Source organism: Mya arenaria, chromosome 6, assembly GCF_026914265.1.
Source record: "Mya arenaria isolate MELC-2E11 chromosome 6, ASM2691426v1".
Lineage (NCBI taxonomy): Eukaryota > Metazoa > Mollusca > Bivalvia > Myida > Myidae > Mya > Mya arenaria.
In genome coordinates this window covers 61,641,850-61,668,495 of record NC_069127.1, presented here as the reverse complement: position 1 = coordinate 61,668,495, position 26,646 = coordinate 61,641,850, and the positions used below count along the sequence as shown (strand labels likewise).

At 32.7% G+C, this 26,646-nt stretch overlaps 1 protein-coding gene across 6 annotated transcripts; it reads right to left on the bottom strand.

The window, feature by feature from the left end:
• Nucleotides 1-1,193: 1,193 nt before the first annotated feature.
• On the bottom strand, nt 1,194-24,717 carry LOC128237223 (transcriptional enhancer factor TEF-1-like). 6 transcript variants are annotated; one of them, XM_052952571.1, is made up of 11 exons: nt 24,582-24,717; nt 21,476-21,828; nt 16,020-16,147; nt 14,053-14,241; nt 12,300-12,328; nt 11,846-12,011; nt 10,299-10,361; nt 9,714-9,821; nt 8,918-9,058; nt 8,061-8,213; nt 1,194-7,187 (listed from the first exon to the last, which is right to left on the bottom strand). In XM_052952571.1, exons 2-11 carry the CDS (start codon nt 21,801-21,803, stop codon nt 7,074-7,076), a joined length of 1,419 nt encoding a protein of 472 aa, XP_052808531.1. In that variant the 5' UTR covers nt 21,804-21,828; nt 24,582-24,717; the 3' UTR covers nt 1,194-7,073. The 6 variants fall into 6 exon arrangements, with proteins under 6 accessions (XP_052808531.1, XP_052808532.1, XP_052808529.1 ...); XM_052952572.1 differs by lacking the exon at nt 24,582-24,717 and adding an exon at nt 24,256-24,439; XM_052952569.1 differs by lacking the exons at nt 16,020-16,147; nt 24,582-24,717 and adding exons at nt 15,829-15,956; nt 22,948-23,167.
• Nucleotides 24,718-26,646: the final 1,929 nt, after the last annotated feature.

Sequence of the window (26,646 nt, the reverse complement as noted above, 5' to 3'; positions counted from 1 at the left end):
TTATTCCATTTGATAAATTCTAGTTCGTACGCAATATAGTCTTTTTTCATTCAAGATATTATGTAGGGAAATGAAGTTTAAAATACAGTTAAAACAGAAATGCTGTTTAGCGGTATGTCTTGGTCTCTTACAAAAAAGGCTGTGTTATCGATCCCCTTCAAGTGCTTCTTTCTCATGGTATTTGAAAAGACACCCGTACTAGTATCAACTCTGGAAATGTAGTTGACAGTGATTCATATCATCGTTCAGCCATCTCCTCAATCAAGTTAATAAGTATAACCTAAACATAGTTAACAAAAACACATTTGATAAATTTATATTTTATTTATCAAGTCTAAAATGTTCATATGAATATTTGATAAACAGATGAGGGCAGTATGAAAAAAACAACAAAAGAATAGCTTGCTGCATTGATAACAATATAAACATCAATAACATACACGGTCTTTATAACTTTTCAAGCAAATCTTATATATTTTTTATGATAACATATCTATCTACTTAATCCATTTAAAAAGTTGCAAAAATGTCAGCATACAGTCGGCAAGTAACAAAACATTATAGCCTACAGTTGGCAAGTGACAAAACATTAGAGCATACAGTCTGCAAGTCACTTGCCGACTTCATGATATGTTTTGTCACATGCTGTTTATGCTCTAATGTTTTGTCACTTGCAAACCGCATGCTGAGATGTGTTTTTCTAACTTAACCATTTCATGCTGTAATGTTTGGTAACATGCTGACTTTAAAATGAGATTATCTCATCTAAAATGACATTGTTATGTGCAACAATATTCAAAAAAGGTATATAAATCATATATTATTACCTTAACAGAATCTTACTCTTGACTATCTGGGAATTCTATTACTAAATTTCTTGGAACTAACTGAACAAAATATGTTTGAGAACTGAAAACAGATCATGTATGTTCTTGATATAATGAATGTAGGTACAACGCATAATATAGACCTCGAGATAAAAATGAATATTTGCTTGTACTTTTAAATAGTGATTACAAAATGTGTACAGTAGACAGTAGTTTACCTATTATTTATAATGCCTTGGTATAACTTTTATTAAAGGAAAAATAGTATTCTGCAGCAGTCATATAAACTGAAAGAAAAGCTAAACTGGGAAAAAACAAACATCCGAGAATGTTTATGATAAATACTAAAAAAGTCTGTACAATGTATGAAACACAGATCATAAAGCTTTATTAAACAACCAACATAGCACACAGTAACATACCATATATCATACTAAAACAAGAACACATCAGCGAACGCCAACCCTCGTCTGTTATTTTACTCGTGTAAAAGGGACATAACTCAATGCCAGAGTTATAAACTTTGCTAAACATGTGCATACTATCTGGAAACATGTGAACCAATATAAATATTGTGACCGGCTCGTGAGTGCTGGCCAATGATATTGTTTTTGCACAATTACAACGCCAACACAAAGGCTTTGACAATACCTCAATCATTTCCTCAGAAAAAAACAGACAAGCTTAAAATACTTTGCATCAAATGAATATGGCAATTCAATGGTCAACATTGTGATAAAAACAATCATCTAAAAACGTAACCTCTTAACCCCTTGGACATTAAATGCATGTATATTAATTAGATTTGTACAAAACAGAGCTACCATCTTACAAAAACAAACTTTAAGATGGTGCAGTTTTGCAACAAAGCATAACTTGGATGGAATTTCAAAGGCACAACTTTGTTTTAAAGGCTTTAAATCTAATCATCCAATTCAAAACTGAATATGTTTTGTATACATGTATATTTAACAAACTAACCTGTAATAGTTACAAAACAAAATGTTTAATTATGAATACAACAATAGTATAATTTTGCATAATGAAATTATTTTTTTTCTATGAAACATTTCCATCATTCTAACATTTAGGAAATATTAGAGTAGGTATTTTGCTAATGATCTATTTTTCATGTGTCAAGGTAAAATACATTCATTTTATATATATAATGCTACACATACAATTTTGTATTCATTCATTATATTCGCACAAAAACACTTCGTTGTCTCACCAAATGTAGAATATATCGAAAACCATATACATAAAATATACATAAGGCAAGTTGTGCAAATGATTTGGGGAAAAAATAGTTACTCATTTGGCCGAATGTTTAAAACATTGTTCATGTTAACAACGTTGTGAACTGAATCATTGTTAACTTTCAAATCTTTAATACCCTGAAAGTGTTTTGGACACAGAAGTGAGCTGCGGTACTTTTCACAAATACTTTGACATGTGATTCAGCTATAATGGCTTCCTTTAAAGGTGCACTCTTATTCCCAAATAAAATATACCACATTTAATAATATTGTAATTATATTCCAAAAGGATAAATAAATGTCAAAAACAATGGTTCTTATGAAGGATACAGAGTTTTAGTAGAAAGAAAGGTGAATAAAACACGGTATTTCTACCTTATGAGAGGGTAGAAGACCACGGAAAATCTTTAAGCATTCACCAATCATTTAATAGTTTTTGCTCTTTCTGCTATTAGATACATGGTAACAATCTTGTAATCAGTAATTAAAATTGTCCATGAACGCCTAATTCAGTAGGAAGTTAAAGATTTAACAGCCAAAATTGATGTTTGTTAAACATGTGTATTTATTGATTTTGAATAAGTGTGTCACTTTAATTACATCAGCACATCATAAAATATGTCACATTTAAAAGTTAACAACGATGATGTTAACAAGGTTGTTAACTTTAACAAAGTTCTGAACAATCGGCCCATAGTTATATATCATAAGTAGTAGCAGCATATACCTTTACAACGAATAATTGGCAATTTAATAAAAGTTCATAAATTTCCTGAATACAACAAGCTTTTATAGGGACGAATTTTATAACAGTATTACTAGCGTATAATAAAAAGGATTTCACAACCAGTATAATGATTATTATTTGTACATGTAAGTACAATTAAAGTATGTAGATTTCTACACAAAGCAAAGTATATAATTGTATTTAAGTAAAGGCACAAGGAAGGATATGATTTGTAAAAACTCCTAACTTTAAAACTATTCACAATTTTTTTATCACTTTTTTATGTATAACATCATTATAAAGACATTATAAGTAGGTTGTGTACTCTTTGAACTTTATTCCAAGTCAAATTCATTAATATTGCTTTGAATTTATAAATCAAACAATCACGAGAAAAATATTGCATAATTTTGAATTTGGGACAAAAACAGCTATTCAGTCAGAGAATTGAGAATTCACCAATTGAAATACAGTTGTCTGAATAAGCTTTTTCCTAATGGTACCATAAATTCAGTTCTGCATAATTTAGTAATGCATGCATTATAATGTATAAAACGAATAGAAACTGACAACAAAATGTAAACCTAGGTGGGATAAAAACTTTGGGGCAGCATGCTTTAAAACACAGCAACATAGCACTTTCATTTCGTATATTACACTATTTACACAGTAAGGATAATCAATCCCAAACTGGAGAAAAAAGTCACTCTAGACAACATTCATTTCAATGAGAAAGTTACTAAATTTTCCACTAGTAAATTATACCTCAAACCATCAAACGAAAGTCACTAAATTTCCTTAAAAAATAAATATTTTGTTAATGAAAGTAACTAATTTTTCAATGGAAAGAAACTGTGTCACTCTTTATATCATAAAATAAATCAATAAAAAAAATCCATACAAGTCACTTAATTTGTCATTGAAATAACATGTTAGCATTAAAAGTAGTCACTAAGTTATCCATGAAAAGTATTAAAGAGTCACTAAATTTTTCATTGAAAGAAGCCTCATTATAAAGTAAAACTAAGTCACTTATTACTTCACAGAAAGTACCTCAAAATTATTTTAGTATAAACAAAATTCGTGAAATGTTCCTCTGAAAAAATATTGAGGATTTCTTTCAAATTTCAAGTTCACAGCCAATAAAATCTATTCAATCTTAAAACAGTAAGAGAGCATACGCATATGAATGATTCCAAAGTGAATTTTACCATTAATTTTGTAAACTGAAGTAACCATTGCATTTAAAACTATTTGAACTTACTTCTAATTACCAAAGGTAAAGCTTAAGTACATTTCACTTATTCATCATCTTTTAAACCATATTGACTAGGGAAAAGGCCATACCTATTCAATTCAGTTTAGTGTCAGCTTCTTTTTGTAAACCACAGCCTAAAGTTTCTTTGACACCAAGGGCTAAGTGGATTTTACCATAAAAATTTAATGATTAAGTCATATACAAACAAAAATATTTTAACTTTTAACTGTAAACACTGCTATTCTTGACACATTTTATAAATTTGATAATTTAGAGTTTTGTCAGAAAAAGTGCTATAATTTAAGGACAAAAACTGACACAAAAGATAAAAATGAACATGGCATGGCCTTATTTGTAATTTTGCACACCAGAATATGTAATAAGTTGGCAACTTTAAACATTTAAAATAAGCATATATATTTATATATAAATTGTTTTAATATTCCACACTGAAAAAGTCCAGAATGTTTTGATTTTTTGTTGGAGTCTTATCATGTATGAATACAGATGTTGCATAACAAACTTCCACATGTTTGTACATAGAAATGATTAAGACTACATCAAAATGAGGAAAGCAGTATGCATTTATTATTTGTAAATAAGAGGGAAGACACTTTATATTCGATCTACACTTTGAACAAAAAATCAATGGGCTTGCTTCTGAAAAACTAGTAATGCCAATCATTTAGATAACCCTAGCCATCAAAGTGTGATTTTGGTTTTATATTTTTTTTTAATAATTTTATGTTTCCCAAATAACCATTTTTCAGAGCTAATAGAACATGACTCTGCCATCAAGTATAAGAACTTTTATTACATAAATCTCAACAGTGAAGTATCTACTAAAAGTCCTGTCTTCAATGGCAATTCATCAGTTCCAATGAATTCACAAAACCCTATTGTAACCTTTTCACTAATTATAAGAGAGTTCGACCACATGAATGTCCATTTAGGCTTATTGCAAAGCAAAACATATTAAAATCAACAATCAAAGAAGCTTTATTCAGATGCTATTCAAGGCAGGCAGAATTTCAGTAAACAAACATTGCCATTACTTTTATAAAACCATTTTAAAAGTTCAATAATCAGTTTGACTTAGCACAGTTTATATAACTTTATAACAGCTGTTAAATATTCTGGTACTTTGGATATCTATACTTTTTAAATATAATTTTTTGTTCCCGCTTTTGCATATGATTTGTGTCTTCCTATATATAAGTACTAATATTTAAAAGTTTCAAAAAAAATCTTAAAATCTAGTATCATTAACAGCAAATACTTTTTCAAGTACCTAAATTCATTTTAAATTCACTCAAATTATTATAAATCACGAGTAGGAAATAAAAACATAGACATTCATTTAAGACCGATTTGTTATTCATTAAAACACTGTGACAGTTGAATACATGCAACAGAAAAAGTGACAAACTATATAAAATGCCACATCGGACAAAACGACACTTTAACACTCATTCATGCATAGTGAACCATACGCTACTGAGATCAATTAGTACAAAAATACCTTCCATCATCTGTGACTGACTAAATATTAGTATGTATTACAAAATATATATATATATGGCTTTGTAACTACAAAATCTGTATCATTTATACTATGTATATGACTGGTGATTAAAAAACTGGTGATTTATTTTAAACAAAACAAACACTTATTTCTTGAAAAAACGAGTGAACGATATACGCGTCGCATCATGTAGTTTAAGCCCAGTGATTTTCTTTTGGCGAAATGATTTATTAACATACATGCATCATCATAAAGTAACATTAAAAGTAAAACACTGATTCTTTTTTCCAAATTAAAGCTTTTCAATTTTCAGGCTTTCCAGTAAGAAAAAGTAGAGATTTTTTTGACAAAACAGTAGTAGAAATAATATTTTTTTACGACAAAAGGCGGAAACTAAGGAAACCATTGCATACAAATTTTCAATGCGAGTATAACTTTGATAAAAACAAGCTCTGTATCATGGTTTAAAGGAGTTGAATATTTTCCTGCAATCAGGCTAAACAGCAGATCGATATTGTTTAAATCATCTGAAACATAGCATTGTGAACCAAGATAATTAGATCAACTTGAACAAATAAAAATATTTCTGGTATATGGATCAGCTTTTTTATCGTAACAGTTAGAAAAATAGGTTTTGACAAAAAGTAGGAAAAGGTAAGAGGACTTTTACAATAGTAGGAAAAGATAGGACACGAAGGAAAGTTGGAAAGCTTGAACCTAGGGCCGAAATTGTTGACGCGACCTACGTACATGTTACAATAGATTTATTTCAAATTTACAGAAACCATTTTATTTAAATTTATAGAAATCTACAAAACATTATTGCTGGTATTATTGAAAAACATAATTAACATGAAACACTTAGTATTAACCACTACAGTAGCTATTCTGGTTAAACTGAGGCCTACCATATCGTTTTGAACACCGGTAAATGCACAAATGGTTTGCAATCCTATAATTACACTTCTGTAGTAATATACTAATAATTAATCTGCATAATTCACATCTGTTTAATAAGTACCCCGGGCCCTCTTTTTCACGCTCGTCGATTCATCAAACATTCACTCTCTGCATAGCTTTTATAATCAGTGGTTTGAATAACAAATGTAGCACAGGCGATCAGCAGGTTGAATACTTTGAAGAAATTATGCACCAAATTTTGTCTTCGGGAGCAAACATTCTGTTTTATTCACATATCTGAGCCTTCTTCTTCAGCACAACCTTTTTGAACACTTTTGCTTTCGAAGCCTGTCCGACACTCCCATATATTTGCATACAGAATTAACTTCATATAATTTTTTTCATGAAATCAATTCGTACAGTCTATAACGATGCCTCATCAAGCATGTTAAGAAATGATTTCACTCCAAAAATGTAGGGGGTAATGTCAATATGTGTGATACAATGACGTCTGAAATAGTACGCACATTTTTTTCACATAACTTTGTTTCAGCCCATATTATTGGTGGGTGGGGTTTCAATCTTTTACCAGTTTGTAAATATGGTGCTGTGCGCCATGCTCGCTCGTCGATACTTCAAACACATACGCTATACACAGCAAAGTCTCCTGCGTCTCACGGATACTTACAACCTGAAAAACAACACAAAATATTACATATGTAAAACGTTTCGGATAGAATAAACATTCAATGCATAATGGTAATAATATATAACAACTTCTACAATCAAATTATTCAAACACTTTGTGTGCAGGGCTTTTTCACCTTCTTTGATAGGGGCCGAAATTCGGCTACTTCACAATTGGGAAAAAAAGGCATATTTTCCCAATTTCCAGATTTTTTTTTCACAATTCCCAGATATTCCAAAAAAGGAAGATCTTACTTCAAAAATGTCCCATTTTGAGACATTTAGGCATTTAAATTTCCTAATTTGCAGAATTTCACGCGTTTAAATTTCCCAAAATGAAAAGGCTAGGCCTCTTCACAATTTTTGATGAAAAAGCCCTGGTGTGTAGACGATGATAACCATGTTGCTTTTTGGCAAACACGACAGGTTTCTGTGAAGTGACGTCATTTGTCATAGAGTCAAAATCAGTAAAGTAGTTTTGACAACTTTTAATATCTAAATAGTTCACAGTACTGGGCTGGTTTTCATAAGTCATTTCCTCACTTGTCATTTTCCTTATGCTTGTATCTTACATGTACTTGCAATGTGATGAGTTGATAATATCAGAAATACTTTATTTTCACTGACCTGTTTGACAATAAGTACTTTTAGGTTAAAAATATTCTTCTTTTTTATTTGACCATGAAACTTTAGGAAATCAACTCAAGTTAGGAAATTACTTAAGATGATCTATAAATATCAGCCCAGATATAAAATAAAACCGTAAATGGACAATTTTTGCAGTACAGAAACTTGAATCTCCCATTATGATTAAGTAAAAATTACATAACAAATTAAGCACAATCAGTTAATGCATGGCTAGCATTTAGAAACAAACCTGTAAAATTGTGAAGTTTTCTAGCACACTATTCATCATGTATTTTTCTGGCAGGTGTTTTAGTTTATGTATAAAGTTGATCATGTATTCACACATAGGTGATCGGTGGATTCGGTACACAAATCGCCCATTCTCGAACCGGGGGTATTCCGTCTGAAATGAGTGATATATCACATTAGTTTATTTATACACAACATATGCAATAATTCAATAAACATCATCTTATTTATAATACAATTCAATACTTTGATTTTTATAGAGATCTAACAGAATAACTTGGAGATGGCATAATGTTTCGTAATTCATGCAATAACATTCATTTAAGATTACAAAACATCAAATAACAACATTTTACAGGAAACTTATAAATCAGCTTCTATAAGCTAGGATGTTTGTATAGAGTTACAGGACGAAAAAATAACTGTTCATGATGAGAAACTAAGCTGTGATATGATTCAAAGAACCTCGCCGATAACACCTTTTTTTTTTATATCTCAATTCCATTATTCATTGCATCTCAGATACATAAGCATACACCCTTATAACATATGTATTTAGTGTGATGGGGGAGTATTCTTTGAAAATTGTCATATGTGACAATTTTCGGAGAACTTTTTCTCATAAAATGTGACAATTTCCATGAAATACTTCTTCCAAAAATGTGACAATTTCAAGAAACACTTTCTCATTAAATGTGACAATTTTACGGGAATACTCCCTTATTTTCAGAACTATGTCTCCTATCAAAGCTTTTTAGTTTGGAGTTGTTTTTTAAGATATAGTATATCGAACATGAACAGTTCCTTTTCTCTGCTGGAATAAAGGTCTCTTCAATAGACTTTATCTATGTCTCTTACCTCTACTTTTTCAACCACTTGTTTTCCAAATGAACACACTTTCGTCGAGCAAGTAATTGTGATATTTTCGCTGGACTCGTACTGACTATTTACTCCATAGAATGCCCCTTGCTCATCCTGAACATTCGTATTTATATCCGCCTGAAAGATAAAATGTTCTAAATTTTATCTCATGTCATTTTTCAAAATAATCAAACGAATGAACGTATAAGCCTCTCATCTAAGAGAGACAATGGGACCCTTTTGTCAAGAAACTGTTGGAAGAGTTGTTCTGTTGAATATCTCTCCATCTAGGGGATTTTTTAATGCCAATCAAAAACACATCAAAACCTCATAAATGCCACGTGGCTCAGAAAACTGATGCATTTTACCCTCAATAGCGAGTTTAACCCTCAATATTTAAACGCTCAGGCATAGCCATTTTTTGGCTCGTTCTACTTTTATAGCACTTAATATAAACTAAATTTAAAGCATTGTCCTGAGTATATATGTTGTAAAGAAACATGTTGTACAGAGCACTCTTCATTTTTTCATTTGAATTTCCCAGAGTTTTTCCCCCTAACAGTTGGAATGGGCTGTAGGAGAAGTGGACAAGTTGGTATGGGATGTATGAGGAGTTGAGTCTTCCTTGGAGCAAAGATAGGTGCTACAAGCAGCCAGTCTATTTTCCGGTATAAATTAGCTATATGTAAAACAACATCAATAATGCCAATAGGCAAAAATAAAGGGATAAAGATACTCATTCTTCAAACATAAAATGTGAAAAGAACTAGATTATGCACTCAACTATACTTACCCAAAATTTAACGAGAAAGAATGCAGTCTGTGGGCCTTTGTCATACAGTTCTTTCAACCCGCCTTTCTTTTCTGGGAACTTGTCATAAATTTGTCGGATGTCCACTGCCTGGAAAATATAGAAATGAACATTTGATATACATCAACCTGAATTGAACAGAGAATATAGCATACATTGTCTGCTATAATGGCTCAGGGTACTCAATAAGTTTCAGTTGAGCCGTCTCAAAAAGTAAAGTAACCAACCATCTAGGGTACTACTTATTGTACTTATTTTTTAAAATTGTAACCAGCCAAATTGCCATTTGAACTGTCAATTTTTGCTGGCAGTCGGTTTTTATTGACAACACTGACGATGACGTTAAAATTTCAGCTTGTGTCTAGACTACACAAGTGTCTGAATAGCGCAGCTGTTTGCGATGGGATGTAGCAGTATCAGACCAGATACAAGTTATGTTGTTGAGTTATATAAATTGACAGCATTTAATACAGCATTATGTCTGATACCACAAGGATTTCTGAAAATAATTGTCTGGGTAAAATATCTGACAAAATGCACACTTTATTACAGAAATAGTCCTCTTACCTCCAGCAGGGGATCTGAATAGGTGGTATTGGAGCCAATATGGACAAACACATGCTTGTGAAACTGAAAATAAAAATAAAAATCTTGATAACTGTTGTTGCTATAGTTGACATGTGCACAAAGTTGTTAACAAGCAATAACTAACAAATGGGATAGGAGTACCAGTACATTACAAAATATTTCAAAAATTTATAATGCATCAAACACAGGATAGTCTTCCGCACACAGTTTTTTCATCCGTTACACTCTCATACATGGCATGGGCAAAATGTGCATGAAAGACATTTTTTCCAATGAAATCGCATGTTACAATTACAAATCTTCAATAACCCTACAATGTCTGTTTGTTTCAACAGGCGAGAGGTCTAAGTGGCTGTTTTAAAATATGTAGTGATATGATGGACCGAGTTAAATTCCAGCTTTCACAAGAATACCTTTTTAGAGTCTGTGCATATTTCCGCATTGGTGCCTTACGGAACACATGAAACTGCCACCTCATTAATAGTTCATGATTATGAGATTTACTAGCCAAATAGCCTGTGGTACACAATAAAGCATAGCACAGTAGTGTATCGAGGGTATCCGACAACGAAGCAGGATGGGTACAACCAGGATATACCAATTACTGTCAGCATTGCAAATATAAGCCATCGTCTTTATTGAACTTATAACGTTTAGGTTTAAATTATATGACAAACTGAAAATGATGCTCTAATTATCCCTTTTATCCATAAATATTCATATACTGAACCTAAATTTCACTTTAGGGTCAATTATACCATATTTTTCCCATTAATTCAGCTGCAGTTATGTAATCAGTCATAACATTGACAGATGCAATAAACAATATTTAAAATCAAATATATGCAACATGATATGCCTATCATTTATCATACAGAGGAGGCATCTGGGTTAAAAATGTACAAAATATTTTAATTCTCAATGTTCGTGAGAAACCGTTTACTGCATTGAATACATAATATAGGGAATTATGTATATTAATATTGAAATTCTCTCATGTTTCAAACATGCACTCAAAAACATTAATTTTGTATAACCTAAAAAATGAAGACCCTTTACCAGTGGTTGAAAATAACACAAGCCCACTAGCCCTGCACTGGTAAAATATGTTTCGGTCTGGCTCAAATTCTGAATTTCATAAAGCAGGGCATGTTCAAAAATTTGATGCCAAGCAATAGTATAAGAATTCGGGCTTGTTCATCCAAAAGTCTAATTTCAATGACTGTTTTAAACATTCAATGGAACATTTGGTCCACTTTAGTCAAAATAAGTAATAAAGTAGCACTAATGTGTTGTACCATCGTTTTGGGCCAAAGTCAAACTTGCGGCAAAAATAAATAATTTATATACTATCATTGTTCCACTGATTTTGCATATTACAATGATTTTTTTCCAAATGGAGGCTTCTGGCTTTGAGCCAAAGATACCATGATGCGACACCCTTAGCACAGGACTTATGGGCCAGTTTCTGCAATTTTTCTATTTAAAGAAATGGCTGTCTTGCTCTGAGCTATTGCACTACATACCTGATCCCCATCTCGTTGCTGGTCAATGTATGCAGAAAACTCAACCAAGCGTAGCTTCGGGCCTGCAATGCTGCGACCCTGCCATGAAGGGGCCATTTCTCCACTCATGGATGGCGGGGGTTTTGTGTCGAGACCATAACCTGGGGCTCCATATGGTGGCTTAACGCTGCAAATGGATTAACATTAGATCATGTATATTTTTGTTTGGGAAAAAATTGTCAATAGAAAAAGAAAATCATGTGTTACATTGTTACATGAGAATAATTTGACAAAACATGCAATAAATATAACAATTATTGCAAATTTTTTATTTTCTTCCCGTTATAATCATTGTTTTATCAATTTTATCACAAACGTTACATTAGCTGTTTGAAATATTAACGAGTTAAAAATTTAACGATGGTAAAAGTAAGAGGATTTAACTATTATGCAATGAACAGAATATACTACTTACTCTCCAGGACCACTAGGATGTTGCCAGAACTGAAATTTAAGAAAATAATGAAAATAAAATCACCTGCCTTACTTTCTTAATATTTTTCATAGTTTCAAATTTTGAACAAGCATGAGAACAAAGTTTTTTACCTTTTCAAATTGAGATCGTGCAATTAACTTAAGAACAATGTACTTAAAATGCTATGAAAAAATTCATTCAAACTATTGAGCTTAATTCTGCATTCTCTTTTCAGCCTGATATTTTGAATGAGTCATCATATAGATTATATCTTACAACTCATTGATGACTAATCATACATTTTTTTTAAACTTTGCTACATGAATTAGCGAACATCAAAAATAAAGAAATTGTACCATTATCCAAAAATCATGTCATTGAATTTTACACTTATTTTTTGTATTTAAGCATATTAATTAGTGTTAAGGAACATAAGAGACAATTCATGCAACATTCGCACAACATCAAAGCAGCCAGCTTGTGGGAGACAACATTTAACATGCCGTTTGGGGGGAAAAACATGGTGTCTTCAGTTCATATAAAAAACAAGCAACCTTTCATGGAACTGTGTATATGAAAACAACAAACAGTTAAACATATAAAATACATTTGTTTATGCTTCAAGAATCTACTTTCAAAATTCAAAGATTTTTCTAAATTCAAAGATTCTAATCCTTTTCAATGGTAGATCCAGGACTCATCAATGTTGAGAGGCCTAACTTAACCCAGACAGACACCTTTGACCTCAAAGAAATACCAAATGAAAATTGTATTTTTATTTTCAAGTTCCATCATATTTCATTTTAAAAGTCAAAATTGATGTAAATAAAAATCAAAACTATCAACACAACCTATACATGTGCAGTGAAGACAAACAAACTACGAAAGGTGCCCTAGTTAACAAACAAAAATGTTGCAGGGCAAGCACAATTGCTCGTCTGGTTTTATTCAGTCAGGGAATGGGCCTTGCTGTACACGTGTGCAATCCCTCTGGCAACATGTTTACCAAGTTTCATAAGAATATGATGAAGGTACTTTGAGTAATGGATAAGGCTAATGTGTTTACTCTATGATGCTGACGCCATCAACAACACTAAGGCTATTACAATTCCCCGACTTATTTCTATCGTAAAACAGACGAGTTAAAAACCAATCAACTGCAAATTCATACTAGTTATATTAATAGTGTGTGTACAAAAACCTGGGAAATTTCAGATGAACCACACTATTGTGCATGATCAAGGTGAAAACAGCAAAAACCAAGGACTGGTCACTAAAACTGACTGATGCTCCTCGAAGCCAAAGCATACATCAATGAGGAGAAGATTATTAATGGTCAAATTGTGTTCAAATAAAATATATTAATGCGTCAAGTGTACACAATACACAAGTAACAGGACCAGAAAAAAACAAAAAAAACCCTCTATTACTCATTTGCACCAAATCATATTGAAATCTTTCCAGCAGTCCTATAGATATAGAACGGACCAAAAAATGCCATCAGACCACATAGATTGATATTGACTTTGAAAAAAAAGGTAGGAGTTGTAATGTGCACTCATTCCTGTTTTAGTGCGAAGTTTGTTTTCAAATCGTTCAAACTGTCAAAAAGATATGAAATTGAAGCTCACACAAAAGAGTTTCAAATGGTCGTCAAACATTCAAACACAGGGGCAACTACACTCCCACCCTTCGAGGAGCATTAAAAACAAATTCCCTGCTTGTAAATTTCTCAGACTGCTCTCACACTTACATTTCCCGGCGCCCCTGGGTACCCGGGGCGTACAGAGGACGGAGAAAACCCCGGGGGAAGACCCGGTAATCCAACAGCTTTACTATGTATAGCGCTGGCGGACACAATCTGTGCCGATGACATGGCCGCCATGCTTTGTAACGCCTTGTCTTTCACAGCCTGGTCCTGAAAGCTCGAGAAATTGTCCTGCTCCAAGGAGAAAACAGTGACAGGTTAGCAGGAGTCGTCATGGTTACAGTTATTTACAATATAAACAGGCAAAATGATAGGCATGCATCACAGTCATAGGAGTTTTACGTTAAAAAAGAGCCAATAATTTCGCCATTGAATTAAATATTTCCTCTTCATGGGTATTATGAAGATGTAATATAATTTATATATATATACAAAAAACAGTGTAAATTGTTTCAGAATACTTTGCCAAATGTTGTTTTTGTTACATAATAAAAGATGTGTTATTCTGTCTCATATAAATTCAGCTGTATTCAGCACTTTTTTCTTCTGAAAAACTGTTTCATAAGAAAGTCATATAAATCACCGCAAACAGTAGTGTTTATATATTGTTATTTTATCAGAAACTTGTATGACTGTGACACATATAAAAACAACATTGGTTCATTAACTTTTTCACGCAAGTTACTAAGTAAATGAGCCATACCAAATAAAATGTTTTTGCTATTCCTAATAAAATAACTGTCTTTTCAAATAAAGAAGCATGCAAAAAAAAAGTGCACAAATTACAAAACACTTTATTATTCATACATTCATGCAAGCATCACAAACATTATACTGTTATGAACTTGTCAAGTTGTCTTTCTACCAAAATTCAAAGTCCTTGGACATAAAAAGGTCTAATTAAATTTTTCCTGTTCAAGAACCCATGAGTTTAAAGACAGTTCAAAACATTCATCTAACATGCTTTTAGGCTGTTTAATCTTTGAAAAAGATGTAGGCTTTTAAAAATTAAACGTAAACTTATCAGTATATGTTCAATGGTCCAAAAAGTTAAGCCTGTTCAAAGCTCCAATAAGCCTTCTGGCTGAACATTCAGAGCTCCAATGATAGCTACATTAAGCTAATTTTAATAGAACAGAACCATGCTCATGCAAAGTTAAAACTTTCAACCTATTTCAGATATCCAGTACATATAAAATCAAAAGATTATCTTTAGTTATGATATGATTATGTCTACTGATGTGCCAAACCAGTGGTTAAAAAATATCAAGACTCCCTAGAACAGCTACAGCTTCCAGCATTTTCACACAAGCATGTTATTGGAAAAATCATTGTCATGTTACTATAATGTTAGACTATGTCAGTTTTTTTAGACTCAAAGAACAGAAAGAATACTGTTTATCAGAATAATTGACACTGCTTCTCATCTCCACAATACAGGGAATACAACTTAAATCATGATTAAATTTTAGCTCTTTTTAAGTTTTGCTATTAAATCAAATATGGCAAATTTTTCAAAACTGAGCAAAGAATAAAACAAAAATTAATAGGATATATGGAAGGGTTAAAGAAACACACACAGAAGATGCAGGATAGAATTGAGAGGCTCTAATACTTGTCACCATGCTTTTTACAGCCAACCAAAGGTAACTTCTTACACAAGGCTAAATCTTTCCTTAAATCCATCTCATGTCACATACAGAGCAAATACACATTTTTGCTCCACCATACTCAATTTATGACAACAAAGCTAGTGGTTTACATGGATACCACGTGGAAGCAAGCAATATCTTATATATCACTGGCGATATGATGACCTACTTTCATTGAGGGTTGGACTTCCTTAGCTTTTCTCCGCGCGAGCACCTGAATGTGACTGGACACTTGTTTCCGTGTCCGGGTTTTACCTGTTCGTAACTTCATGTACCGAGCAATAAGCTCGTTTCGCCCTGAAAACGAACATCGTTCGTGAATAACTTGATTGGAAGTAAAAACTAACTTTAAACACCTACTTTAAATGATGCCTGAACTTCTTTGGTTTTCCGCCGCGCCAATACTTGTATATGACTAGACACCTGTTTTCGCGATCTGGATTTTCCCGTTCGTAATTTGATGTAGCGAGCTATAAGCTCATTTCTCCCTGAAAATGTGAGAAAGGTAGCATTATAGTACAGCGCTGATGAGCCAGTTTTATCAAATGAATGATAAGAAGGGAGGTAATCAATACCAAGGATTGGTCCATTTCTTCTGAAAGAGTCTGTTGCTAAAAATAAAATAACTGAGAAAAAAGACAAATATTAGAGGACAGCACTTGCTAATCTGGAATTTTCAAAAAAAATACCAATTTGCTAAAATATCAAATTAAATTCATAATCTTGACAATATCATAATCTAGTATAGTACAGCAACAGAATGGTACAGTCTTTTAATCATTACAGGGTTTAATTTTGGAAGACAGCCTCTTAAATATTGGGCTTTAAATCTTTGAAGGACATTTATAATATGTACTCTTAACAAATTGTTTGCATCCAAATGGATGAAAGCCAAAGGTGGTTAATAGATGAGTCTTTTTTTTCTAAATATAGTGCAGTCTCTGCCTACATGTACACTAGTCTTTATCTTCAAATTTATACCTTATGTCAATACACCGTGATGATAAAAACGACAATTTAACTCGACAACCACGCTCGAGAGGTCACGATAGGTCAACCCCGCCTCGAGTGTCAAAACATACAATCTATAATCAAAATATTGTTCACTTAAACAAACTATTTTCAATAGTCCTAATGGCTAAATTGGATCAGGGTCTACTGATAAAAAGGTTATTTTTGCCCTGTCGATTGGACCGCCTGACAATGCATACATTTGTAAATTTTAGCCGATCAAAAGAAAACAGCTGATCGACAGAAGAATAAAAATAAATGGAGCAAGAAAGAATAAAATGTGTTATTTTCTAACAAAACATAGGTCATTTTTGCAATTACCAAATTGATGAAATAAGCAGTATCAAAGAAGATTACAATCGATGGGTTTAAGACTGGCCTGGAGGATTACTTACAGAACACATTGATCAAACCTGTCACATCGATGTATACATGATTGTAAGCTTAGCGGGACATCCCGTTTAGGTTATGGACTTGACAATGAAAATATTAGTTGAATTAATACGAAGGCTCACTTTCTATGTACCGATCAGACGTCCCTGCTAGTTTGTTTATTCTTTAATAACTTGAAGACCCCAAGCCACTTGAGTCATGGGAAATAATATTTCATCTTTGAAGACAGAATTTGCTTAGAAATAACATTGCAAACAATGTCGTTGAGAATGACAAATGCATTTCTAACACACATTGACAAAATAGTCAACATTATTTTACTTGAGAGACAATTTTTAAAGGCTTTACAAACCGTCCTTGCATAAATGCAGTAGATAGTTTATACTAATGTATTTGAGCTTCTTGGTAAAGGCAGATATAAGCCAGCATTCACGAAGCCCGTCCTGACCGAACAGCCAAATCTGGTAAATTTTTTGTTGGTCTGGTAAAAAAATGTCAACTTCTCTATAAACTTATAAGAACAAAAAGAATGAAAAATGAGTTTTGGTCTGGAAAAAGTTGGGAGTCTTTGGCAATGTAGATGTATAATGATAAAGGCGATACAAGTTACATTCGAGTTCGTTTCCTGGGTTCAAACCAGTACTGCATGTAACAGTGGTCACGTCTATCACGAGTCTGCAAGCCCTGCACTCGTAAAATGCCTTCCAGCCTGCTCAAATTCTAGATGTTTAAATATATACATAGCAGAGCTTGTTGGTGGATTTTGATGGCAAACATCATTGATTGTAGGTTGTTTGGCTTGTTTATCCAAAAATCTAATTTTAATGACTGCTTTACGTGTCTGTTTTGAGTGGTCAAGAAAACTTGCACTAGTGGCGCTCGAACCAAAGATTTTTTGGGTAAAAGGTGGATGCCTCTTTAACCACAAGACCATGTGCAATTTGTCCAAAAAGAAACATTAACCACAGACTTAATCATGTATTAAAAATTGATTACTCATCTGCTGACTTCATCCAATTTGACTTGACAAAACAAAATTGACACGGTGACCTGACATTCATTCAAAAGCTGAAGTCATTATCTAGTGTTTCTATATAATTCACAAAATTTACAATTATTATAAGTTCAATACAACCTACTTAACAAACAAATTTAACAATTAAGTTCCTAAAAGCCTTGACAGTTTTTTTATGTCCTAGATTTGTTCATTTATTATAATATAATACAGGTGTGTTCAGACCACAGCCAATCTACAGGTATACAGTGCAAAATCCCAATGACTCATAAGACCGACTCTAGTTTTTGGGCCAACTGCAAGTTAAGCTAAAAGATAAATAGACGGAGGATTGGATCGCTGTTTTATGTTATGTTGACTCTAGATTGTAGAATTAAACAGACAACCAGCCGAGCAGGATACAATGCAAGAAAACATAAAAGTCTGACAATAGCGCATATGAAACAGCCGGCTAAATAAAGTATTTTTAGCGCAAACTCATTTTTTTACAAGAAAACAATGTGTAAAAAAACAAAATGTATGTCTGACAATATTATCCCATATTAAACAGCCAGCTAAATAAAGTATTTACAGCGCAAACTCATGTTTTTTACAAGAAAACGATGTGTAAGGATAACAGTCTGACATAGCCCATTTTAAACAGTTGGCTAAAAACAGTATTTATTTACAGCACAAACTCCTTTTTTTACAAGAAAACAATGTGTAAGGAAAAAAGTCTGACAATGGACAATATAAAGTTGGCTTAAAACAGTATGAAGGATCATTCTTTTAACAAAAAACAATATTATTGTCAGCCTTTTATCTTTTTAACTCCTAATACAAAACTATATCCTATTTCGAACTCAAGTCATATTTAAAACAACCTTGCCTTCTTGAAAACAAATAAAACAAAAGATGTAAAGAAAGCGTTCAACTTTAAACAAACAATCAATTTAAGGTGTCGCTGAAACTAATATATCTGATGACAGATGAGTTTCAACAGTAATTCGTTTGTTTCCATTTAAATAATAGGTTTCTTTTGTTTTACTGATGTGAAATCTTTAAAGCTTTTCAATGTATGGGACTTTTTGAACAATTTCCATTTCAATGCAATTCTATACATTTAACACTGTGAATAGCTAGCTATACAGAGCATAGTGATACCAGATCGGAGAAAATGACAAATACATTGTCACAAGCATCAAAGAAACTTCTTGTTAAGAAAATACAGTGATAATTGGTGAAGTTATAACAATAAGATCTTCTGGTTAATTAAAGCCACTGCTTAAAAATATATGTACGGTACTTCAACTGAGGTTTAATAAAATTCAACTGATGAAAGTTCCTATGTTGCTGTGTATGTATGAATGTATATATATATTTGTTTGGTTGTTCGGTAAGCGCAGAGGTTAGCACACTCTTTTCTCACCAAGGCGACCCGGCTTCAAATCTCAGTCTGGGTGCATGTGGAGTATGGTTTATGGTCACTATGCATGTGTTTTCTGTAGGTTATACGGTTTTCCTTACAACACAAGACCACACGCGTAACATGATGAGTGACTTAGCATAAGTTAATATAAAACTTATGGTAAAAAAAATACATTCAAACTAATGTATTAACGTAATACAGGACGGACCGAGTTGTTTATTTCCTGATTTGGCAAGTTAAAACTGTCTGAAACAGTCAAACAATACAATTTATAACACTTGCATCATCAAAGTAAATATTATAATATTAAATGCCATGCAAATAGAAGCTGAGGACGTGAATAATGTAAGGGGCATATTGTGGTTGAGTCTTCATCATCAATTACCATGAAAATCACTAATGCTCTATCGCTAATAGTTGCACAAACACTGATGAATTACTTCTGGTAAAAGATACATCATATAGAATTTATGGTGCTATTGACATTTATAAGAAAAATGAATTTTGTTTGGACTCAAATAATTTGATGAATAATGTTTGCACCAAACAATATGACCTTTAGCTGCGCATCAAAAATCCCACACTCTTTTAAATGAAAACCAATTATCCTAAAAATTATTCTGCTGGAAGCATTGTTTAAACTATTATATGCACATATGTGTGCTTGGGACTCCCAACATTAAGCCCAGGGCCCATGACAATAAAATTTGCGAGGCCAAGGGATGTACTAGAGCAGATGAATCATTGATGGACCAGATTGTTTTGGCTAAAGCAAAAACCAAATTGTTCGTCTTTAAACACGTGTAACATCAATGATTCATGTATTGTGTAGATTTATTCGAATCCTTAAATAACACAGGTGCCAAAAACAACCTCATAAATTGTAACTTTGCGTTAAGTTGTTTTTTCCTTTTTTAATCACCGCGTTCACTATCACTGTCAAATGCATGTTACATTTAAGGAAATGGATGTCCTGCACATTAGAACATGACGAAAAAGAAGCGATGCAAAACTTAAAACAGAGCGTATACGAATTATACGTTGATAGATCTTTATACACTTGTGGGTGTAAATTTAAACACTGTCGTAATAGCAAATACATTGAGGTTTAGTATCTATTTTCTTTTATGATAAGACCTATCCCAAAACATGGTTTACAGTGACATAAAACCTAAGTATAAACAACCAAAGACATAGTAAGTCCTGAGATCTTGCCAAGACAATAACCTTTTCTTTCAGTGTTTTTCGACATTATACTTCAGTGTTAATATTTTAATATAATGTAACAATAGCGCTTACATAAGCCTACGTAAAGATCGTCAAGACTCAAGAAGAATAAGATTAGAAGATTGGCAATACTAACTTCATTGAAACACTGAAGTATTTAACCACCTCCATAGTTAATCTACATATAATAATAGGATCATAAACTTATGGTGACCCAGTCAAACAAAATTGTACTGATATAGCTGAACTAACTTCCCCATTTCTTAAATGGAGGAATTTTAAAAATGCAGGAGATTGTATTCACTTACTACATATCTAAAATCCTAGCATTCCATTTATTGTAATATATCAAGGTCAGGAGCCATATTTAGGCCATGATGACAAATGTTGAATTTCAATACAGCCAAAAAAATCATGAAATAGTGAATGAAACTAAAAACTAGTTTCAGTAGAGTATTGAAATAGATTACACTGTACCGTTTTAAAGACTTTCATAACAGCAAATATGAATGATAGCATACATCTAAAGAGAATAATAATGAATATATCTACTTCACATTAGTTACATCACTCAAAACACCTTTTATAAAATTGATGTATTATACATGAAATTAACGTCTGAAGTCAAAAGTTGAGGTTTTGAGCCATGTATGTTTAATAAAAGCTATTAAGTATGTGAAAAAAAGATTTTACAAACAAAATACTTCAAGCTGTACCTCTGAAAATGTACAAGAATCACGCCCATACTTTAATATTACTTACCATACATTTTTCCTTCATCAGACAAGATAATCTTTCTTCGTCCACAAGGTGGATAAATTGCCAGAGCTTCTTGAAAACTCTGTTCAATATCAGGACTCCAAACGCCCTCTGCGTCATTACCGAGTTCATCATCATTCAAATCATCATCATTTTCCGTTTTAGTCGGTGGAGGTGGAACTTGGGGTCCGTTATTTTGAGGTTGAGGAGGGCCGTCCATGCTTCCCCAGGACTTCTGTTGGAGGTATTCAGAATCAGATTTTGGCACACCGTTGTTATTGTTGTTGGGTATCGTTGTTGGATCAAGGTTCCCCCATGACTGTGTAGACATGATATGGGGAACAAACGGGAAAATCCTGAAAATACATATGGAAACCAATGAATATTATATTCTAAATATTTATCATTATAACAAAGCATTAATGTAATTAACTGGATATGTATGCTGATGATGATGATGTAATGCACCAGTCAATTGTAACCACGGCCCCACCAGGCCCTGCGGGGATGAACAGATGGTTAAATCCCCGCCAAATGCCCCCGCACCCCAGGGACCCTAGGTAAGGCCCATTCCCCGCTATATTTAAAGCGAAGTCAAAACCACCGCATTCAAAGGTAAAGGTGAAAGGTAAAAACAAGGCCCATTTCCCTGGCTATCCCCGGTATACCCCCGGACTGGGGGGGGGGGGGGCATGGTTACAATTGACTGGTGCATAATGATAACTTATAAGCATTATTCGTATGGCACTTAAAAACAAATTGAAAGTATTAACAGTAATGTAAAAGATATAAAATAACATTCTTAATCCGAACATATTTTCAAGAGATAATTTTAAAAGACCTAGATTTTAGCCGAGCAGTGAGGACTGTGGACAAAAATATTCATTGTTATGTTATATTCATTGTTATGTTTATAATGATCTGATTCATGGTTTTAAAACCTTTAATTAAAAGCTTGTTTATGCTTTAGATGTAAAACGAGCACTGAATAAAAGGCAATTATATGTTAACTGCTACACAAAGTTTCACCATTAAATGATGGTTTCTTGTTCAATATATTGGTACAAAGAGCTGTTTAATCAATTATACATGTATGCTTTTTTAACACCATTGCCGTATAAATTATTTAAAAACAACACATGTGGAACAGACATTAAGATCATAATAAATATGAAACATAAATAAATAATTATTGCTGGCAAAAGTAGTAACCATCATATGATTAATGGACAAATTGTAAAATAAGGTTTCTTTTTGAATAAAAATATATTCTTTTAATAATATTTTAATCAAGAAATATGAATAAAGAAGAACATGAAGAAACAAAACAGAGAACAGATGATATTACCGGTAATATAAAGACTGACAAGCAATTATATAACAAAGATTATCTAATCATTTCAAGTTGGTTTAATACTTGAAGTTCTATTAAAACCTGATAATATATTTATGCACTGAAATTCATCAGAACTTACATTCTTGAATCTCTAAAGTTCTTAAGACACTGCATTTTACAAATAATTCCAAGGTAAACAAGTATCTCTGTGTGCACAAAGTAATTTAAACATCATCCCTTAGACCAATAATGTTATGGATTCCACTCAGAACATTTCTCATAACTTTTTTAGCTCCTTCACCCTATGAGGTTATTTGACATTTAAACAAACCGGGTCCCATTTCAAACCAGCCCCATTGTTAAAACATAGAACTGAATCGCTCCTTATTGATCATTGTGCATAGCTATCCGAGCGAAGAATTGTAAAAATATCTTATTTGCATAAAAAACATGGAAATAATTCTTAGTAAGTATTGCAATGATTAATTTACTGTCATCTTTTTTTTAATCAAAAGGTTGACATTTATTTAAACCCATATTCACTTGAAACATGCACTTTGGTTAATATTAAATCGTGCCACCTCCCCATATTTCCATGATGAGTGAACATAAACATTGGTGATGATTGCCTTCATTAACATGTGTATATATTATTAAATTAAACTGTCATGCATAATTAAAACACCACTTACATTTTGAATCGATTTAAATATCTGGCTTAAGTTTAACTTTGAAATTTTCAACTGTGAATAAAAACATACAGTACATGTACATACAACATATGAAGAAGGAATAGCTCATTGGAGAAGCAAACATTTAGTTTTTATAGTTGGGTTAGATTAAAATGCAACACAAAGGCAAATCATATCAAAGTGCATCTTATCATATGTGTGGTTTGAAGTGAAAAACAGTATTGTTATTTAGATATTAAAATCTACAAAAGATAAATATCTGAGAAAGGTGTTAGTAGAATTAAACGGTATATCAATGTTGAAATCAAACTTCTCCCACCCTCAGGGTGAGAACAGAATAAATGTTGACAGAAAACATCTATCTATCATAATGTTATTGTCAAAAGGTCAATCATAATTTTAATTGCAAACATGATTCAGGCATTTGATAAAATAAATCTGTTTGTCTGCCAGTTGCTATCACTAACATGTCGTATACATTATGGTTGCTGATAATTATACAAGCTCTGTATATGAAAGTTGCATATCATTATCATGCAATAAATCAAAACTTTTTGGCCAATTCATTTTCAATTAAGACTGACAGGTGCTCAATTAGCAAATCAATTAAGGTATATCTTGTTATATTACTGCGTATTAACTTATTTAACAAGTGTATAAAAAGTGTGCATACTATTCTAAAGCCAGCACAGGTAAACCATAGATTACATATGTTTGTGTATTACACCCTTGTTCTATATCGCCTAGACGCTTACCATCCCGTCTCAACTTTTCGCCAGCCGAAAACTTCAAAATCTGGGTCATGTTAGCGTAACACAGCGCACACACATTAAACCGATACATATCCTCACTTATAATTACAAAAGATTGCTTGTTAAATGATTCCTATGAATTTAAAATCCAATTTTCACACTGGACAAATTCCGTCACTTGCTCTTAGCCCGGAAGTATCCGCTCGAAGTATGACAAATATTTCAGAGATTCGAAAAATCAAGCAGACATTTTTGGATGTCCGAAGCCGATTTTAGCCTTAATTTAGAATGATTTACGCCGTTTTTTCACTGATCAGCAAAGAACTTACCTTAGCTATGTATCCAGTTTGTAAAAATTGCAAAAGTTTGTTTTGATATTGAAATATTGACCAAAATATTCACATTCAAAGGTATGCGTGGAATGATACAAAGAATCTGTGTAACGCACACGATTTCTGCGCAGGCTCTCTGCGCATGGGAGGGACAGGTGAAGTGGAAATTCTTCTCCGATTGGCTGATGCAATCAGGCGTATCGTACTCTGTCGTCATATGTTTCTAAATATATCTCAGGTGTTCCGTTTCAACACAGCGTATACGACGGACTGTGTAATTAACGTACGGTGTATTCGTAGTGCATAATGAGTCATACCTGTACATGTACATGTCTTTCTAGCTATACCTACATGTCTCACGATATATAGCTGCATTGTGTATTGGATTTGCTTATCGGTTAATATGTTCAAATTGTAAAGTGCACTGTCTGCATTTTTAATCTGATAAGATAAACATGAGCTATAGACAGTATAGTCTGTATCAACTATCGGACTTCAGTTTTATTGCCAATTAAAGGGACACTCAAATATCCCATGCTAGCCACTTTTTCATTATTGTTTTCAATACTGTATACGTAGTTCAAATTAAAGGGAAACTGCACCAAGGTTGGCTTTCCTTATATCCCAATTATGTATATAATATATTGGTACACTGGTTGTTTCTTAAATGTATATTTATAATGAAAAGTGCACCATTTTTATTCAGATAATAAATTATCACCTTGGAGCTAAATGCTGGCTATGCTACACATTATAGTCTGTATCAACTATCGGACATCAGATTGATAGTCAAATCAAAAGAGGTGTTCAAAGGGACACTCACAAATCTCCTGGTGGCAATTTCTAAAAAACTTACATAATTTTATGTGATTCCAATTAAAGGGAAACTTCATCAAGATTGGGTTTCGTTTCATCCCCGTGATAAAATTTAGGTACATGTACTGTTAAAAAGCACAAGGACCATGTGCAGATTTGTGGCACATACACTCCATTAGACTCAATAATAAATTTCATTTATTGAATAACTTATTTCAAAATCAAACTATTGATTACACTTATCCCATTCACATTCAAATAAATCTGGATGAAACACCTCACAGAGCCTCATAAATGGTAGCATGAAGCTAATTCTAATTCATGACTATAACCTAACCTCTTGTATATGAGGTTTCCCTTTAAAGGGACTGTAAATCAGATTGGTACCATTCTGTTACGAATCTCAGGACAAAGATTTAATAGAATGTATTATGCTTTGATATCATAATTGTAAAAAAAGTACCAAAATGTAAAAAAAAAATTGTGTCAGAGCCCGGGTTCGAACCCGTGTCGCCAAAATTGCAGTTCAGTGTCGTATCCACTGTGCTACGAAGGCTTACTGTATACGAGTGATATTTTAAGCTATATACCTAACTTGGCAATATCACATAATAACATCGACTAGCCAATCACGCATAAGGAATTAATACTATTAGGTAGACATACCCAGTAATCTTTTTTTAATGGAAAAATATGAAATAACTGCTAAACTTAAATAAATTGTAAACTGTGTGGTACTTCAGTTAGTAAGTTTCAATGCATTGTACACATTAATACCAAGTTTATGTCAGTTTTGGACAATTTTCTTTTTTTCTTGCAAATTGATCATCTGGTGCACAGTTGCTTTAAAGTCAGCATTAACTGTGTTATCAAGGAATTAGCTGTACATGAAGGCCCTCATATAGGTCATACAGAACTATTTTAATTAATCAGTGGACATGACTTTCAAACAAGACAATCTAGAAAAAAAAGTTCAATCAGGGCCTCACAAAGCATGCTGCAATTATGTTCATGGAACTTGTGCATCTATTAAGAGCAAAAACTATGAAACGGTGTATATGTTTGAAATAGAAGAAAACCCATTCTCGGTGAATAATGTCTTTAAGCTATTTCATCAACATTATATCAAAACCAAGAACCAACTGGAAGACACTCATTTGAACAGACGTATGCAAATTTTAAGCCGATACCCTTCAATTTTTAAGAGCATTACTATTGCTTTTAGGTTAATGAACCATTTTCAGCT

What these genes read in the sequence shown, in the direction of transcription:
- LOC128237223 (XM_052952569.1), bottom strand. Translation starts at nt 22,982, where the DNA reads ATGCAGTGTCTTAAGAACTTTAGAGATTCAAGAAT. An exon ending in TGATGAAGGAAAAATGTATG is followed by an intron (nt 15,957 to 21,475) that starts GTAAGTAATATT and finishes GTTCGTTTTCAG; the next exon opens with GGCGAAACGAGCTTATTGCT. An exon ending in CATCCTAGTGGTCCTGGAGA is followed by an intron (nt 12,012 to 12,299) that starts GTAAGTAGTATA and finishes ATCCATTTGCAG; the next exon opens with CGTTAAGCCACCATATGGAG.